The sequence below is a fragment of the Notamacropus eugenii genome, chromosome 7 (genome assembly GCF_028372415.1).
Source record: "Notamacropus eugenii isolate mMacEug1 chromosome 7, mMacEug1.pri_v2, whole genome shotgun sequence".
Lineage (NCBI taxonomy): Eukaryota > Metazoa > Chordata > Mammalia > Diprotodontia > Macropodidae > Notamacropus > Notamacropus eugenii.
In genome coordinates, this window is record NC_092878.1 from 34,739,682 (window position 1) to 34,758,153 (window position 18,472).

At 40.0% G+C, this 18,472-nt stretch overlaps 1 protein-coding gene across 1 annotated transcript in view; it reads left to right on the top strand.

The window, feature by feature from the left end:
• Window positions 1-18,472, top strand: part of DGLUCY (D-glutamate cyclase) — a 208,993-nt gene that overhangs the window by 135,895 nt on the left and 54,626 nt on the right. Inside the window, 3 exon segments of the mRNA XM_072624965.1 lie at window positions 5,818-5,874; window positions 5,877-5,939; window positions 12,108-12,305. Of these exon segments, the coding sequence (XP_072481066.1) occupies window positions 5,818-5,874; window positions 5,877-5,939; window positions 12,108-12,305 (318 nt within the window).

Consider the following 18,472-nt stretch of genomic DNA (forward strand, 5'->3'; position numbering starts at 1 on the left):
CTGATTCTCTTCAGTTTATCTTGTCTACATCTAGGTGGCTCAGTGGATAGAGTGCTGGGCTTGGAGTCAGGAAGATTCATCTTCCAGAGTTCAAATATGGCCTCAGACCCTTAGTAGCTTTGTGACTGCACAAATCACTTAACCCTGTTTGCCTCAGCTTCCTCATCTGTAAAATGCGCTGGAGGAGGAAGTGGCAAACCACTCCAGTATCTTTGCCAGAAAAATCCCAGATGGGGTCACAAAGGGTCTGACATGACTGAAAGGACTAAGTAACAACAAAATGATTCTGAGTTCTCATGAAGAGTCAGACACAACTGAAAAATGATTGAACAGCAAAGAGGACTAAACAAGAACAATATTTTGTTAGTAAGTTTTTTTTAATGTTATCTTCACTATTAGACTGTCAGGGACAGCCTTTTACCTTTCTTTGTATCCCCAGTGCCTGGCATAGAGCCTGGCCCAGAGTAAGGACTTAACAAGTGTATCTTGACTGACAGACTGACAAAGGAGTCTGAAAGACCCTTGCAGAATTTGGCATTGAATTTTATCAGGGCCCCATTCTTTCTGAAGATAAGCTGAGGTCTTGTTAGGTAAGTCTGTGATCCCAGTAACTCACTTCCTACTTTCCACTTTAGAAAATCAGAACGTGAACATCAAGAGTCACCTAATCTAACTGTACCTGAACAAGAATCCTCTCTATATCCCTGACAAGTGGTCAAGTCTCTATTTGAAGAGCCTCCCACACTTACACTAATAGGGAACCCACTGTTCTCCAGCCCATTCTCCATTTAGATAGTGCTAATTGTTAAGCTTTTCTTTCTATCAAGCCCAAATCTGTCCTTCTGCAACTCCTACTCACTCATTATTCCTAATTCTACACATCTAATAGCTCTTCTAACATGACAACCCTTGAAATACATTGAGTTATCATCTCCCCCTCCCTCACCCCCCTGAAAAATTTTCTCATATCCAGGCTAAACATCCCCAGTTTCTTCAGCCCATCCTCATCCGACATAATTTCAGACTCATCATCCTGGTAGTTCTCCTTTGCACTTCAGTCAGGCAGGCAGACAGGCAAACAAACATAAAATGCCTGCTGTATGCCAAGCACTTGTGCTGGAGGCTGCTGGAGATTAAAAAGAAAAGGAAAGTATCTCTGTTCTTATTGAAATGAAACAATCCATTACTCTTATATTTGGAAGCAACCTTTGCATATCTAAGTAGCTACAGATTAAAAATATATAGGAAAATACAAAAGTTGAATACAAAATGGTATTGAAGAAGGGAGGGAAGATGCTAGAAGTTGGGGGGAGGGTCAGGGGAGAGGTTAAGAAAGTATTTCTTGAGCTTGTCAATATCTTCCCAAAAATGTGGTGCCCAGAAAAGAACACAGTGTACTAAAAGTTGTCCCACCAGGCCAGAATACTATCAGCTCCCTTGTTCTGGATGTTTAACATTGTTTAAGATCATTAGTGGGAATGGTGTATTTTGTGGACATAAAGCTCCTATTGAGTTCAGATGAAAAACGTCTGGCCTGAGCGTAGGATGAGTGTGTTTCCTGTGTGATTTAGTTTGCCCAATAATGCAAAATTCTGGAAAAGATGTTGCATAAAACTTCATTGAAAACAAATATTGGAGTGGGGGAGTTGACTTCTGTGATTTCTGTATTGTAGGGGATTCTTGGTGTATAAATTACCTCCACCAATGTAAATCAGCAAGTCTTCCTTAACTTATATAATCTTAATTGCCTGGGGCAACTTGGCCATGATCACATAATTAGTAAGTGCCATATGCAGGAGTTTTGCCAAGCATGAATCTCTAACCATGGTGCCTTTATATTTTGTTAAAAATACATCCAAGAGGGGCGGAGCCAAGATGGCTGAGTAGAAAGACGCACATACACATAGCTCCGTACCCACAACCCATAGAACGGCTACAGGGAAGTAACTCACGGCGAATTCTGCACCCAGAGGCCACGGAACATTGGAGCAAGGGAGATTTCTGTTCCAGAGGGACCTGCAAACCTCTCGTGGGGGGTCCTTCGCGCTGTGGACTGGGCGCCGGGACTGGGAGCTGAGTGCAGTCCTGCCGTGACCGTGGCACCAAGAGGAAAAGATCTGAGCGGGCTTCAGGGACGGATCTCCAGCGGCCACGTGGGTCCCTCCACCCACAGAGGGACCAGCAAACCTCTTGCAAAAGGTCCGTCGCTGCAGACGCAGAGCTCAGCCCAGACCTGCTGCGGCCGCAGCCACGGCACCGAGAGAAACAGATCCGAGCAGGCTTCAGGGACAGGATCTCCAGCAGCCGCACAAGTCCCTCCACCCACAGGTGACGGGGGTCGGTGAGAGAGTCTCTTTGGCGGGTCAAGAGGGGAGTGGGGTGCCCCCATAACTCAGGCCCCCCCGGGAGGTAGAAGCTGAGAGGCGGCTGCAGACAGGGGCTCCCCAAGCGGGTGGGAGCCTGAATCCATTGTGGAAGGTCTGTGCATAAACCCCCTGAGGGAACTGAGCCTGAGAGGCAGCCCTGCCCTGACCTCAGCACCTAAACTTAATCTCACACTGAATAGCAGCCCTGCCCCCGCCAAAAGCCCTAAGGCTGGAAGCAGCATTTGAATCTCAGTCCCCAAACACTGGCTGGGAGGATCAGGAGGCGAGGTGGGTGTGAGGAGAATATTCAGAGGTCAAGTCACTGGCTGGGAAAATGCCCAGAAAAGGGAAAATAAATAAGACTATAGAAGGTTACTTTCTTGGTGAATAGGCATTTCCTCCCTTCCTTTCTGATGAGGAAGAACAATGCTTACCATCAGGCAAAGACACAGAAATCAAGGCTTCTGTGTCCCAGCCCACCCAATGGGCTCAGGCCATGGAAGAGCTCAAAAAGAATTTTGAAAATCAAGTTAGAGAGGTAGAGGAAAAGCTGGGAAGAGAAATGAGAGACATGAAGTCAAAGTATGAATAGCAGATCAGCTCCCTGCTAAAGGAGACCCAAAAAAATGTTGAAGAAAATAACACCTTGGAAACTAGCCTAACTCAATTGGCAAAAGAGGTTCAAAAAGCCAATGAGGAGAAGAATGCTTTCAAAAGCAGAATTAGCCAAATGGAAAAGGAGCTTCAAAAGCTCACGAAGAAAATAGTTCTTTCAAAATTAGAATGGCACAGATGGAGGCTAAGGACTTTATGAGAAAGCAAGAAATCACAGAACAAAGCGAGAAGAACGGAAAAATGGAAGATAATGTGAAATATCTCATTGGAAAAACAACTGACCTGGAAAATAGATTCAGGAGAGACAATGTAAAAATTTTGGGACTACCTGAAAACCATGATCAAAAGAAGAGCCTAGACATCATCTTTCATGAAATTATCAAGGAAAACTGCCCTGAGATTCTAGAACCAGAGGGCAAAATAAATATTCAAGGAATCCACAGAACACTGCCTGAAAGAGATCCAAAAAGAGAAACTCCTAGGAACATTGTGGCCAAATTCCAGAGTTCCCAGGTCAAGGAGAAAATATTGCAAGCAGCTAGAAAGAAACAATTCAAGTATTGTGGAAATACAATCAGGATAACACAAGATCTAGCAGCCTCTACATTAAGGGATCGAAGGGCATGGAATAGGATATTCCAGAAGTCAAAGGAACTAGGACTAAAACCAAGAATCACCTACCCAGCAAAACTGAGTATAATACTTCAGGGGAAAAATTGGTCTTTCAATGAAATAGAGGATTTTCAAGCATTCTTGATGAAAAGACCAGAGCTGAAAAGAAAATTTGACTTTCAAACACAAGAATGAAGAGAAGCCTGAAAAGGTAAACAGCAAAGAGAAGTCATAAGGGACTTACTAAAGTTGAACTGTTTACATTCCTACCTGGAAAGACAATATTTGTAACTCTTGAAACATTTCAGTATCTGGGTACTAGGTGGGATTACACACACACACATGCACACATGCACACATACATAGAGACAGAGTACACAGAGTGAATTGAAGATGATGGGATCATATCTTAAAAAAAAAATGAAATCAAGCAGTGAGAGAGAAATATATTGGGAGGAGAAAGGGAGAAATTGAATGGGGCAAATTATCTCTCATAAAAGAGGCAAGCAAAAGACTCATTAGTGGAGGGATAAAGAGGGGAGGTGAGAGAAAAACATGAAGTCTACTCTCATCACATTCCACTAAAGGAAAGAATAAAATGCACACTCATTTTGGTAGGAAAACCTATCTCACAATACAGGAAAGTGGGGGATAAGGGGACAAGCAGGGTGGGGGGGATGATAGAAGGGAGGGCATGGGGAGGAGAATGCAATTCGAGGTCGACACTCATGGGGAGGGATAGGATCAAAAGAGAATAGAAGTAAGGGGGGACAGGATAGGATGGAGGGAAATATAGTTAGTCCTATACAACACAACTATTATGGAAGTCATTTGCAAAACTACACAGATTTGGCCTATATTGAATTGCTTGCCTTCCAAAGGGAAGGGGTGGAGAGGGAGGGAGGTAAAGAAGTTGGAACTCAAAGTGTTAGGATCAACTGTAATGTTCTTACCACTAGGAAATAAGAAATACAGGTAAAGGCGTATAGAAAGCTATCTGGCCCTACAAGACAAAAGAGAAGACGGAGACAAGAGCAGAGAGGGATGATAGAAGAGAGAGCAGATTGGTCACAGGGGCAATTAGAATGCTTGGTGTTTGGGGGGGGAGAGGGGATAAAAGGGGAGAAAATTTGTAACCCAAAATTTTGTGAAAATGAATGTTAAAAGTTAAATAAATAAATTTAATTATTAAAAAAAATACATCCAAGAACAACGTGCTCTTTTTTATGCAAAACTGATGACCCTGGCTTATATCAGTAGAACATATCAGTACTCATATTTCTGCAAGTGGGAATGGGTGATTCACACTCTCTGACCCTGTCCTCCCTACATCCAGTGACATTTCTCTATTAGGCAGCCAGTCAGGACTCAGAAATAAAGTCTGTGTCTAGAAAGCAGTTGTTATTTGTACCATTAACTGGTCAGTATGAAGACTGAACTTATAGCCTGGATTTCGGTGGTCCTATGTTCTAACCAAAGGAGCAAATTAAAGAAAATAAATCTCTGATATGGAAAACTTACTGGCACAGTGGGTAGAACAGTGGGCCCGGAATCAGGAAGATCCGAATACCAACTTGACCTTAAATAATGAATCAACAAATATTTATTAAGTACCTCCTATGTGCATATGCCAGGCACTGTGTGAAGCATTGGGGATATAAAAGGAGGCAAAGCAAAATTAAAGTAGCTCAAAAGAAACATGAGATGAGTAAATTTAGAGAATCCATGTTCACATGGACTATTTGTGCCTGACCTGTGGTAGAACATTCCAAGCTCCTATTGGTCTGATCAGCCACAGTCAGACGCATTATAACTTGACTCTGACATAATGATGTCATTTTCATCCTCCTAGGGAATGAAGAACAACCACCAACCTAGCACAGTGCCTGGCACTTAGTAAATACTTAATAAGTGTTTGTTTCCTTCCTGCCTGCCTGATTTGCTTCCTTCCCTTTTCTATTTCTTTCCTTATTTCTTTCTTATCTCCTCCCTCCCTTTCTTAGTTATTCCTTTCTTCTTTATTTCTTCCTTTGTTTTTTCTTTCCCTCCTTCCTTCTCTCTTCCCAAAAGATGTTTTAAAAAAACACAACCCTGTGTGAAAAGCTCCTGGTGTGTGCATGTGCGTGTGCTTGTGTGTAAGACATGTCTCTCTGTTTTAGTTGCACCAGCTCAGAGGTGCATTTGTCTGTATGATATATTACCTTTCTCCATCTGCCCTCTCTAGACCTTTTGGGAATCGAAGATCATTCCAAACCAGAGTATGGGGAACCAGTGATGCTTCAGCAGGAGATGTCCCAGTGTTTTGGGCCTCAGAGGTGACAAGCCTGGAAGCTGTTACCAGCTCTCATTATGACTTCTTTTCTAGAGCAGATGATGTAATTTGGATGAATTAATGGCAATGATTTTTGTTAAGGTTTAACATGCCATCCACAGCCAGCTCCCCTAGAATTAATCTCCATATTTTATTACTTAAAAATTAGTGCTCTCTATTCTCCCAGTATTGGGTTTCCATTCTAGGGAATCTTTCTAAGGCTTGGTACAGCCCACATCACTACAGAAAAAGGCAGTAGAGATGGGAGTCAGTGACTCTCAGTCTTTTTGCACTGAGCATTGGACAAGCACAAGGAACAAGGAGGACACACTAATTATTTTGTTCCTTTTCATTCTGCTGAAATCATTTGCAGAGAGTTCACAGATGACCTGTATACTCTGTAGATATCTTGCATATACCTCGTTATTTACTTGTCTCTCCCATTAGAATGTGAACTCCTTGGGAGAAGGGATCATGTTTTTGCGTTTCTTTATGTCTCCAACACTTATCAGTGCATATAGTAAGCACTTCATAAATGCTTGTCAGCTGACTGAAAAAGTCACAGAATCTTGAAGTTGGGAGGGACAACTCTCTTGAGAATATTCTTTTGAGGATAGTCAATGAGAGAGACATCTGTCCTCTAGTACTGTAGTATCTCTCTGGGGTGTATAAACTATTCAGGGACCTGAATAGTGTGACCTCTGGTGTGAGACCTTGCTGAACCTTTTTCAGGGCTTCTCATCCACCTTTGGTGTCCACCTGCCATCCAACTCTCACCTGTGACTCTGTCTTAGCAGACAGACTAATCCAGGTTGAGAGTAACTAACAGACCTCAAACCCATCGGTGAATTAGGAGGTTATCTACCCCAAGTATGTGAAGACTTTCCCAGTAGAATGGACAGATATGAGAACAATTTATTTCAACAGAGCCAGGAAGACAGCTAAAGAAGGTACTATGGATCACTTAGAGCTTTGTCAAACATCAAAGACTCCAAGGTCCTCCATAGCATTCCAGGTCATTGTCAGTCATCCTGATTTTTCTCTTGACCCTGGGCTTCAGTGACTCTGGAAGAGAAAGTGAGGCTGATGACTTTGCACAGTTCTGCCTCACTTAAATCCAGTTCATGAGCAAGTAAAGACATCACCCCATGATGTCACTGATCCTCTTTGAATGTAAAGGATGAACTGAAACAACAACAGTATCTCTCTGTACTCCAAGCTCTTTTAAAGATTACCCATATTGACTTAGCAATCATAACTGTTAGTTCTTTCAAGTATGGTTAAGATATTAATTGCCTGGTCCTCTTAACTTGAACTGCCCATCTCCTCACTTATCAGTATTTTTCACTCCATGCTAATCATTTTGTTCTGTTCTGTGCAATGTAAAAGTCATTCTTATTGGATATGAGCAGAGAAACAAAATAAGACCTGGATAATTCAGTCTTCTTGGGACAGCTCAGTGGTACAGTAGATAGAGTGCCAGGGCTAGAGTCAGGAATATTGGAGTTCAAATCCAGCCTCAGACATTTACTAACTATGCAACCCTGGGTAAGTAACTTAACCTAGCTTGCCTCAGTTTCTTCATCTATAAAATGAGCTGGAGAAGGAAATGGCAAACCATTTCAGTATCTTTGCCAAGAAAACCCTAAATGGAGTCAGGAAGAGTAGGACACGACTGAAATGACTAACAACAACAGATCCAAAAACTGGACTTGTTTGCCCTAAATCAACAGAGACTCATTTGTGGTTCTTTTCCTTAAAGCATATACTGGATACTTAGACTAAGACTAATTTGTCAGTAGCCACGCCCACTATAGGGAAGCATAGCACTAAGAACCCAATGGTAGAAAACAAGGACTTAAAAATACATCCTGTGCCCTTCCCTCATGATGAGGCTTAATAGAATACCTATCATTCCTTTTATCACTAGTGGTGACTAAGAACAGGTCAAGCAAATTCCCCTGAGACTCAGAGAAAACTCAAGAAAGCACTAGAAATACTCACATTGGTAACAACAGTTAGTAACTCTGCCACAAGTGGCAAAGGTTAATCTTCCCATTACACTCACTTACTCAACCTGGCTTCCATAATCTATCCAAATCTTTTCTCAGTCTACATTTGTCTAGTTCCCTGTATCTGCCTCCATCCCTTTAAGCAGTTTCCCCTTTCCCCATCTGAATCATTTCTGATGACTTTTTGCAGCTCTGCCTCACTTAAATCCAATTCATGCTCAAGTTGAGACATCACCCTCATGATGTCATTCTTTGAGAACCAAGGAAGAACAACAACAATTTCTGCTTATCTCAAGAATTTCATCTTGAGAACTTCCCATCCTTGTCAGACCCACATCCCCTACAAAATATTAGGCCCCTGAATCCGAGCTATCCTGCCTTTGAATCCAAGCCAGACTACCTGAACTTGCTCCTTCTCCCCATCGTGAACTCCATGATCATGTGGTCACTTTCACTCAAGTTTCCTCACATTCCTATTTCAATAAACCTTCCTTGTGGGTTGAAATCATCTGATAATAAATCCTCTTGTTGAGCTCCAGAAAAATGCAATGAGTATGAGCTTTTCGTTTTTGAATTATGCCCAGTCAAGTCAGTATAGAAACTAGTAAGATGATTCAGTGAGTGAATACTTACACCCCTGCTCTAGATGCTCAGGGACCTGCATATATTCATACTCTAAATGGGGTCTCAGTCTAGCCCTTCCAAATATACAGTTCCTAATCTTTGGGAATACTGAAACCTCAAAATTAATAGAACTTTCTTCTCCTCTTTTCTAGTAGGTGTAGTCTTTTCTTAATTTCAACTAATTATAAAATGTTTTCTTGTTTTAGACAATAGAAGGAAGGAAGGCTAGCGTCAAAATATTTTATCACAAAAAAACTGATGATGGATGTAAGGTTATGGTCACAGATGGTCCTTCTAATACAACCTGTAAAGCATTTACCATATTCTAAATTTGTACTCTTTGCAGACTTGTGCACATATATTCAGCTTTCAGAATAGTTTTGCCAATTATGAATAAACAAAAAAAGGAGAAGCTTTCTAATAAAGAAAATTGCATATCAGTATTAGCATATAAAAAAATCTCCACTATAGTAAATTACTATCCATGTTATACAACAGACGCATTCTATTTTAGTTGCTAATAAAGGGCTGCACAACTCAAAAAAAATCTTGTTGCTTTCTATACCTCTTTGAAAAATGAAATTATTATCATTGCTGGGTGTGATGGTACACATCTGTAATCATGGTTGAAGCTCAGGATGGCGGAGGCCAGCAGATGTCTAGAATCTGGGTTAATGGTAATTGATTAGGCATGCACAGCAATTTCAGCATCCATATAGTAAGCCTCCAAGGAGGAATACACCAAGTTGCCTAAGGAGGAGTGAATGAGCCCACGTCAAAATTATTGTATACTCCATAACAGTATTGTTTCTGTTTTTTATTTCTGTTGATTCTCATCCAATTGCTTTTTGCCACTCAAAAGCTTTTCCATTAAAGGAAAATCTTTTGGGGATCTCATATAAATATATCACAGTACTATCCACCCACCCTATTTTTATCTTTCCCTCTCATTTTGAATAAGGTATATACCTTTCTAGAGTTAAATTTCTATTCAAAGGCCCTATCTTACAAAGTCTTATGATACCTGTGAGATCAAGTTTTCTTGCATTCAGGTTACTAATTCACCTTGTTTCCTAGCCATACTTTCTTCTACTACTCTTTCTTGTATGTTGTAGCTGCTACCCTTTATGGTATCAGCCTTGTCAAATCTGTGGAGGATTTTTTCCCCCTCATTGTCTTTCCTTTTCAGTTTAAATCCCTCCTAATTAGATTTACAAGTCATAAAGAAAATATGTTTTTATTGGCCCTTTTTAGACTCTTGGCAAAAGACCGTGTCATGACTGAATAATAAACAAATTCATGAAACCTGTTCTTCTAATTTCACTTTCGTTCAATGCAAAATGTTAATTTGTTTAAATCACACTTTATGTCTTTATTAAAGCTTTTTCTGTATTAAAATGTTGAATGAATTTGGCTCCTATAAGGTCTGTGAAATTCAAATATGCTTGTGAAATCTAGCAGAAAAGATACTAGATTGGGAGTCAGGAGAGCTGAGATCTAGTTCTAGCACTGCCAAAGATACCTGTGTGAATTAGAGTAAGTTGTATCATTTTTCTGGGCCTCCTTCTTCTATAAAAAAGAGGGAGTTGGATTAGATGTTCTCTTTCTCAGATAGCTTCTAGTTCTTAACATTTTAGATTATAGTTCTGTGAACGAACAAGAGAATTTTCTGAGCATATCAGCAATGGACAGCCTCCTCCATTTCCCCCTTATGTTTTCCCCTGAATTACAGAGCCCTGGAACTCCCCCCTAACTCAACGGGCAGATCCTCCAGAAGTGGCTGCCCCAAGTTCAAGGTTTTCTGTGAGTGTGTACCCACTCAAAACCATTGGAGAACACAGATCTTTAAATGACAATAAAACTTTTCCTCTACATAAACCTGGAATTCAGTGTCCCACAATTACATACATCAATAGTGGACACAAATAGAGAATTTGCATGGAGATGCACACACACACAGGGAGCACATGTAGTCAGGGCACATGAGTAAAGGGGCAGTTCATGTATCTGATACTGCGGGCTGCTGATAGCATCATGTTGTTTTCTACAAGGCCTGTTCCCCACTGGTGTTCTCTGGACTCATAATCTTCACTGTCTCTGCACAAAATGTCTTTTGGATGATTCTCTGTATGACACTGCGTCCAGAATTTTAGGCTCAGCTAAGTTCTTGGCGGTTTCTTCTTGAGAAGAGTAGGCACTCCCATGTTCCCTTAGTTCAGTTGCTGTTGTTGTTCAACTCTTGACGACCCCATTTAGGGTGTTCTTGGCCAAGGTACTGGAGTGCTTTGCCATTTTCTTCTCCAGCTTATTTTACAGATGAAGAAATTGAGGCAAACAGGGTGCCTGGGGTCTTACAGCTAGTAAGTGTCTGAGAATGGATTTGAATGCAAGTCTTCCTGACTTTAGGCCCAGCACTCTGCCCACTGATCCATGTTGCTGCCCCTCCCTTAGTTCGTAGCCAGAGACTATTTTTGTTGTTATCAAACAATTCTTTTCAAAGGCTTTTTGCCTTGGACCAGCAGTGTTCTTTAGGAAAAGAGGAAAAAAAATGGATGTTTTTCTTCCTTGTTTCGTTCTTCTACAAAATTTTCCTGGGCCTCTCATGTCCAAAAGGCAATTCAAATCTCCAAGTCTTTAGATCTCTAGAGTAGAGTTTGGATAATTTCATTCTATCCCATATGTCTGCTGATTTTAATCTCCTAAAGCTAGACTATAAACCATATAATGGCTATTTATCCAGTAACTACCAATCTATAATATCAATCAATTAATTAACATTTATTAAGAACCTAGTATAGGGTACCAGAAAAAAGCAAAATACAGTCTTTGTTTTCAAGGAGCTTACAGACTAATGGGGGAAAACAGCATGCAAACCAATACATACATGGCTAGCTATAAACAGGATAAATGTGAACTATTTAAGAGAGGGAAGTCACTAGAATTAAATTGGGTTGGAAAAGCCTTCCTGTAAAAGTCAATGAGACTTAAAGGGAGCCAGGGAAATAAATAGGCAGAGTTGAGGAGAGAGAGCATTCTAGGTATGAGGAACAGTCAAAGAAAATGATCAAAGCCAAGAGATAGAATGTCTTGTTCATGGAATAGTCGAGAAGCCAGTGCCACTGGATGCAAGAGGACATGTTGGGAGTAAGGTGTAAGAAGACTGGAAAAGTAAGAGGGGGCTAAGTTATGAAAGGCTTTGAATACCAAACAGTATGTTGTATTTGTTCTTGTAGGGAATCACTGGGGTTTAACGAGTAGGGAGTGACATGGTCATATCTTTGCTTTAGAAAAGTCACTTTGGTGGCTCTGAGGTTCAGGATTCTAAGCTCACACTTAGCCTTGTTTAAATGCTCCTGTACAATTTTTGATTTTGCTCATTTAAAAATAATCCTTTTCTTCCCTGCAGTAGGACATAAACTACTAGAATGTAAAAATAATTTCATTTTTGTCTTTTATCCCCACTACTTTACACACTGTTTTGTATATGGTAGGTGCATAATTAATGTGTACTGAATTGAAATCCCTCTTGTCCCAAGTACTGAATGTCTATTTTCTTGTCTATTTCAGGGTCACCACTGGCTTTTACCAGTGCTCCTGGGTGTTCTGTTATTATTGACCAGAAGGATGAAAGTATTGAAGTGAGTCATCCTGGAGAAATCCCAGAGGTCCACTGCATTTCCACAGATCCTCTGTACTACAGCATTACTTCATCTTCCAGTATACAGAAAATTAGAGAGCTAGAGAACATAATTGCTAGAGATCCAGGTAAGAAAAACAAACAAATACCCCCTCTCCTCCCTCAAAAAAAAAAGAAAAGAAAAGAAGAAAAAAAAGGAAACGTCCTGGTATCAAGGTGTTTGTTGCTCTAGAAAACTAAAACTGAATGTGAAGATTAAATTTAGTATGTTTACGACTGATTTTTTTGTACTAAACATCTGACTGGACTGCTGCTAACTTTGCTTGCTTCTAGACAGTATTCTGGTAGACCCTTACATAGGAGATGGGAGAGATGAGCTGGTGGTGCCAAGGACATGTCAGATCTCCCATCCAATCATAGCCAGTCTATTATGGTATGCTATGGCATTGTCATAGTGAGTCTTAAATGATTTAGTGTGAAGTTCTAGAATAGGAATTTACTTAAATTACTTAACTTCACCAGACCTCAGTTTTCTTGCCTTCAATAATAAGGAATTAAACTTGGAGATAAGGTCAAAAGATTTGTAATGAAAGTGTGAATCCCAACTCTGCCATTTATTATATGACCTTGGGCCTCAGTTTCTTCCTCTGAAACTTAGGGGTTTATCATAGCAATAGTTGCAAATAAAACCTTTGATAAAATCCAATATTTGTTCATGGCAAAAAATACTAAAAAGAATAGATATAAAGAGGTTTTTCTTCAGAACAATAAGCTGAGAACCAATATAATATACAATTAGAATTATTGAGTTGTTTTAAGTCATGTCCAACTCTTTGTGACCCCATTTGGAGTTTTCTTGGCAAAGATACTGGACTGGTTTGCCATTTCCTTCTCCAGCTCACTTTACAGATAAGGAAACTGAGGCAAACTGGGTTAAGTGACTTGCCCAAGGTCGCACAACTAGTAAGTGTCTGAGGTCAGATTTGAACTCAGGTCTTCCTGACTCTAAGCCCTGCTCTCTATTCATTGTACCACGTAGCTGCCCCATAATTAGAAATATATCCACTAAAAACAGATACAAAGTAAGGATGCCCATTCTCACTCCTTTAGTATTTTCACTTTCATAGTACTAGAAAATTTTGAAATCACAATAGTACAGGAAAAAGATATTAGAGGGATTAACATTAGAAGTGAAGAAGTCAAAATATCATTATTTGAATATGGCATAATAATGTATCCTCTACAAAAAAAATAGATTTAAGCCAAGCTTCAGAATATAAAGTTAACTCACATAATCATCAGCATTCCTAAGTAATATACGCAGAAAAAGGGAAACTCATTTTCTAGTAACTCTAGAAACTATAAAATATTTGGGAATTAACCCACCGAGGAATTACAAAGAATCTGTATAAGAAGAACTATAAGATTATAATGATCAAAATAAAGGAGAACCTAAATAACTGAAAGTTCATGAAGGGGTCAGATTGATATAATAAGGACAATTAATATGTATACATGTAATTCCATACCAATCAAAATATCAAAAGGCTTCATTTTAGGACTATAAAAAAATCAATGAAATTTACATGAAAAAAGTAGGTTAAAAATATCTTGTGACATTAAAAAGAAAAGCTAACATGAGTAGTTTTACTCTCTGTGGGGGGGGGGGGTGGGGGAAGCACAAACCTCCTTACTCAAATTGACTACTCAGAGGCATCTCAAGGTAAAAACAGAAAATCTCCTTTATTCGGTTCTCATGAGAAACTGGGCGGTCCCTTCACCAGTAAAGCTGGAGAAGGGAGGCGCCTTACAGAAGCAGAATGGCATTTTATATAGACCCTGACAGGAAAATGCCCCTCCCACCGCTGACCATTATTCTCATTGGCTGAGAAGCAAGGTCTTACATTCTAGACATGAAATCTAACCAATCCCTTTTGAAATCCAGTTCAGATTTCCCGCTCCTGGACGTTACAAAGCCCAAGAAAATACACGTCATTATATTGAGGAGTTAGTGAGTCATATCTAATCATTGATAGCCTTATATGGAAATCACCCGACTCTGGAGGAATGGAAACCTGGGCCCAAGGTCTCTTCCACTCCAGGGAGAAGACTCCATATTCCTGAGAAGTCTTCACTAAATCTGTTCCCATTCATCTGGTACTGGGGAAACAGAAAGTATCAATGAAAGATGCCCCAGACATCCAATCGAATATATAGAAATGACTAATGGTTGATAAACCTATAGAAAATAAAAACTAGAGAAAGAATTCGTTATTTCACAAATGCACTTGAGATGGTATGCTAGTGCAGGAAAGGGAATTAGACCCACATCTTATACTATACAACTGAATGAATTTTAGCTGATGAAAGACTTAAACATTTTTTGAAAAAATCTATCATTTTCTTCTGAAACATGGAATAAAGTGATTACCTCTATTCTAGAGGGAAAATGACAAATTTTTCAATTCAACAAATAGAAGAAATTTATTAGGTACAAGGTAGATGAAAAATTTTAGAAGTCTGTACAACATAATCTTTATAATTATGATAAAAAATAGCAGATTAGGAAAAATTCATGGCTGTATGTATGATAGATAAAAATAGACACCTAAAAGATATAAAGGATTATTAAAAGTTGCAGTGGTAATTCCAGTTCTACAATGGATGATGGTCAAAGAATAAGAAATTTTTTCTAAAAGGATACACAAATTGTTAATAATAGTCATGAAAATGGCATGATCAGTGATAATTAAACACAAAGTAATAATAGTTAATACTTACGTAGAGCTTTAAGGTTTGAAAAGTGATTTAAATATATTATACATAACATATATTGAAAGCAACTTTGAAGAACCACCTTGTTGAGGTCTAGGGGTCTTGGGAACCCCGAGATGCTAAGGCTGCCTTGAAAGCATTCAACCACTCAAGCTTTCTTTGGATTCCTAGTGAGTCTGCACTATTTGTGATGCCCATACAAGCCAGCCAGATTTTTAAAATCTGAGCAATTTAATGGGACAATTTTATACAGAAAGAGTGTGGGAAGATCTGGATGGGATTAAGGAGTGTCAGGTACAGACAATTAAGAGAGTTAAAGGGCAGGAGAGCCACCGAGAAAGGCAATTGAAAGGATTATTGAGTATCTAGGTGGGAAGTGTGTAGGAAAGTTCAGGAGGTGGGTTGCCAGGTCCCATACCCTGTCAACCTGACACCCACAAACTTGGCAAAAATAAATAAAATTGCATCTTTTCCTAATTAAATTAAAAAAAAAAATAATAAGCACTTACCTACCCCCTTTTCCACTTCTCCTTAGCACCCCCTTCCAAGAAAAATAAAGCCTCTCCAGTATATACGCATAGTCAAGCAAAACATATTCCCACATTGACCATGCATGTCCAGGAGAGCTCCTTACCTCTCTGTCAGGAGATGGACAATATTCAAAATCATTGGTGTTCTAGAATCTTTATCACTGTGTTAGCCAGAGGTCTTAATTAAGTCTTTCAAAATTTTTCATTTTCACAATGTTGTTGTTAAAGTATAAATTGTTTTCCTGGTTCTGCACTCTTCACTCTGCATCAGTTCAAAATGAGGTTCAAGAGACACCTTTTCCCCCTCTCATTCCTTGTTTGTAGAATTCTGCTTGTGCTTGCCCTCTGGAGAAGAGTCTCTTGTAATCTGATGGCTCATTTGGGATTACAGAAGTTTCCCTGTGAGAGAAGCTCAGTTTTTCTTTTTTCTTTTTTTGTTTTTGCTAGTCATTTGTTTTATTCCAATTTTCTATTTATTACTCTTTTTACTTAGAGTGGGACAGGTACTTAAAAGTATTTGGCAGTCTTTGAAAAATTCATAAAATGTCTTCCTTTTCTTGAATTTGCATACAAATTTGCAATTTGTATTTAGGGTTGATTACAATCTTCAGGCCCTTAAGATGTAAAAAGCTTGGCAGCTCCTTATGGAATGTTAAGTTTGGGACTATTTAGGGAACTGGGTTAAATGGAGTTCTGGGACTCTTAGCATTTAAAAGACCATTGAAAACTGTTGATCTTTTGAAACTTTTTAATGCAGATACTGGGGTAGGCACGTGAAAGGACAATACTTGAGCTACATCATGATCTAAGAGAACTCCCAATAAGGAAATTCTCTCTACCAGTGCAGGTTGACACCTCCTGAACACTTCACTGAGACAAAATGACTTGCTGAGGGTCACATAGCGAGCATGTGTAATAGACAGGGCTTGAATCTAAGATTTCCTGATTCAGAGATATATTTTCTAATCATTACCCCATGCTGTTTCTCTGAGACTTCTTAGACCCGTAGGCATGGGGGTAAAGATAGGTTTAGGTTTTGGATAGAGTGGATTCCATTAAGGATGAGGCAGACCATCCTTACCTGTGCTTGTTCAAGCACCTCTTTTTCTCTACTTTATCTGCCCAAGTATCCACGAAGCTCCTCAGACTAAAACCTGCACTCTATTTCTTAGGAAACCGTGGAACAACTAACAACTTACCTTGGTCAGAATGGCGTGATCATACCAGCCACCACCTTTGTGACCAAACGCTGGGGCCTAAGCACAGGCAAACTCAGTCCATCTCAGGCCAAGTAACCCTCAAGATATTCAGGAGGGCATTCTTTGGGCTTCAGACTAGGGTTCTGGGGATGCTTCTGTTTGTTACTTGTTTGGAGTGAGGGTCCCTGAAAGAGGCCTAGAGGAGGTTCATCTCAAGAGAAGGAGCTCCATATATTCAGTTCTTTTCTACATCTTAAATAAAGAATGGCCACCAGAGGGAGCTAAGTACATTCAATATACATGACAAACGCCGTGAAAAATTTAGAACATATAATATTAAACCTGGAAAGGACCTCATAGACCATGTAGTTCAGAGGTGTTTAACTCTAGGATCTGTGAACTCTTCTTTTTTTAAAAAAAAAACATTTCAATATAATTGGCTTCCTTTGTAACTTTGTGTACTTTGTTTTATATAGTGAAAAACATTCTGAAAAACGGTCTGTGGGTTTCATCAGACTGCCAAAGGGGTCCGTGACATAAAAAGAGTTAAGAACACCTGATCCATTTTAACCTTTTCATTTTACAGATGAAGAAACTGAGGCTGGTTGGAGGGGGGAAATTAAATGTAGTTATTGTGTCTTTAATGTAGCAGTAGTATAGGCACATGATTTAGAATCAGAGTATCTATTGGATAGAAAAGTAAGATTCCTGTGTTTTGAATCCGAGAGCCTGAATTTAAATCCTGGCTGTTACTGAACGCTTGGGTGATTTGACCAGAAGTGTGCTAGAACCAGTTCCAACCAGAAGAGCTGATTTTAAAATTTTTAGCTTAAGCATTGATACTCCAAGTTACAAATTAGGCTTGATTTACTGTTTTGTTGATTGACTTAAATGATGGAGAAAATGCGAATAGCTCAGGATCAACTCAAAAATGTTTTTGGCATTTATTTCTTTTTCCTCAGAGAGCTGATTATTAAACATTTATTAGCACACTTCTGCCTAGAACCTTTCTGGAGTTCTTTGTCTCCTTATCTGTAAAGTGAGAGGTTTGTACTAGATCCCTTCGAGCTTTAAATCCAGTCCCAAAGGTAGCAGTTCTGGATTTGTAGTCAAAAGACTTGCATTTGTGTCCCAATCTTACCGTCCCTGTTACCTCAGACAAATCACTCTCTCTGAGCTTCAACTTTAACACCTGTGTGGGACTTCTGATGCTAAAATGGTGGACAGAGGAATGAACCCTCTGAAGCCCTCCAAAATTCCCCTCCAAACAACTGGAAAATCACCTCAGAATTGGTCTGTGAGCAGGGAAGCAGCTTACCAGCCTGGCAGGAAAAGTCTGTCTCACTGGACTGGGAGGAGAGTAAGGTCCAAGAGCAGCAGCCAGCTTCAGAGTACGGGGCCTGCAGCAAGGCTTCAAGCCTGGAGCACTCTACCAGGGAGGCCCTGCCCTCTGGCAAACCAACAGCCCCCTGGGCAAGTGAGCAGTCTGTGTAGGGCAGCAAAAATCCACCCCGGAGACCCTACCCCCAGCACAAACCACCAGCAACCCCACTGCTGACCAGTAGTGAGGCCCCTCCCCAGGCCCAGCCAACAGCAAGACCCCCCACCCCAGGGCCTAGCAGGCCAGAGAAATCCTGTTTTGATAGTAGTCCAGCAGCAGGGCCCTATCCCTGTGTGTGGGACTGAGACCACTGCCCAGAATCAAGACAAAGACTTAGATACCTTGAAAGCAGAAAGAAGTTTATTATTTTCTCATGAAAAAACTTACCGCCCCTCCTCACACTAACAGCA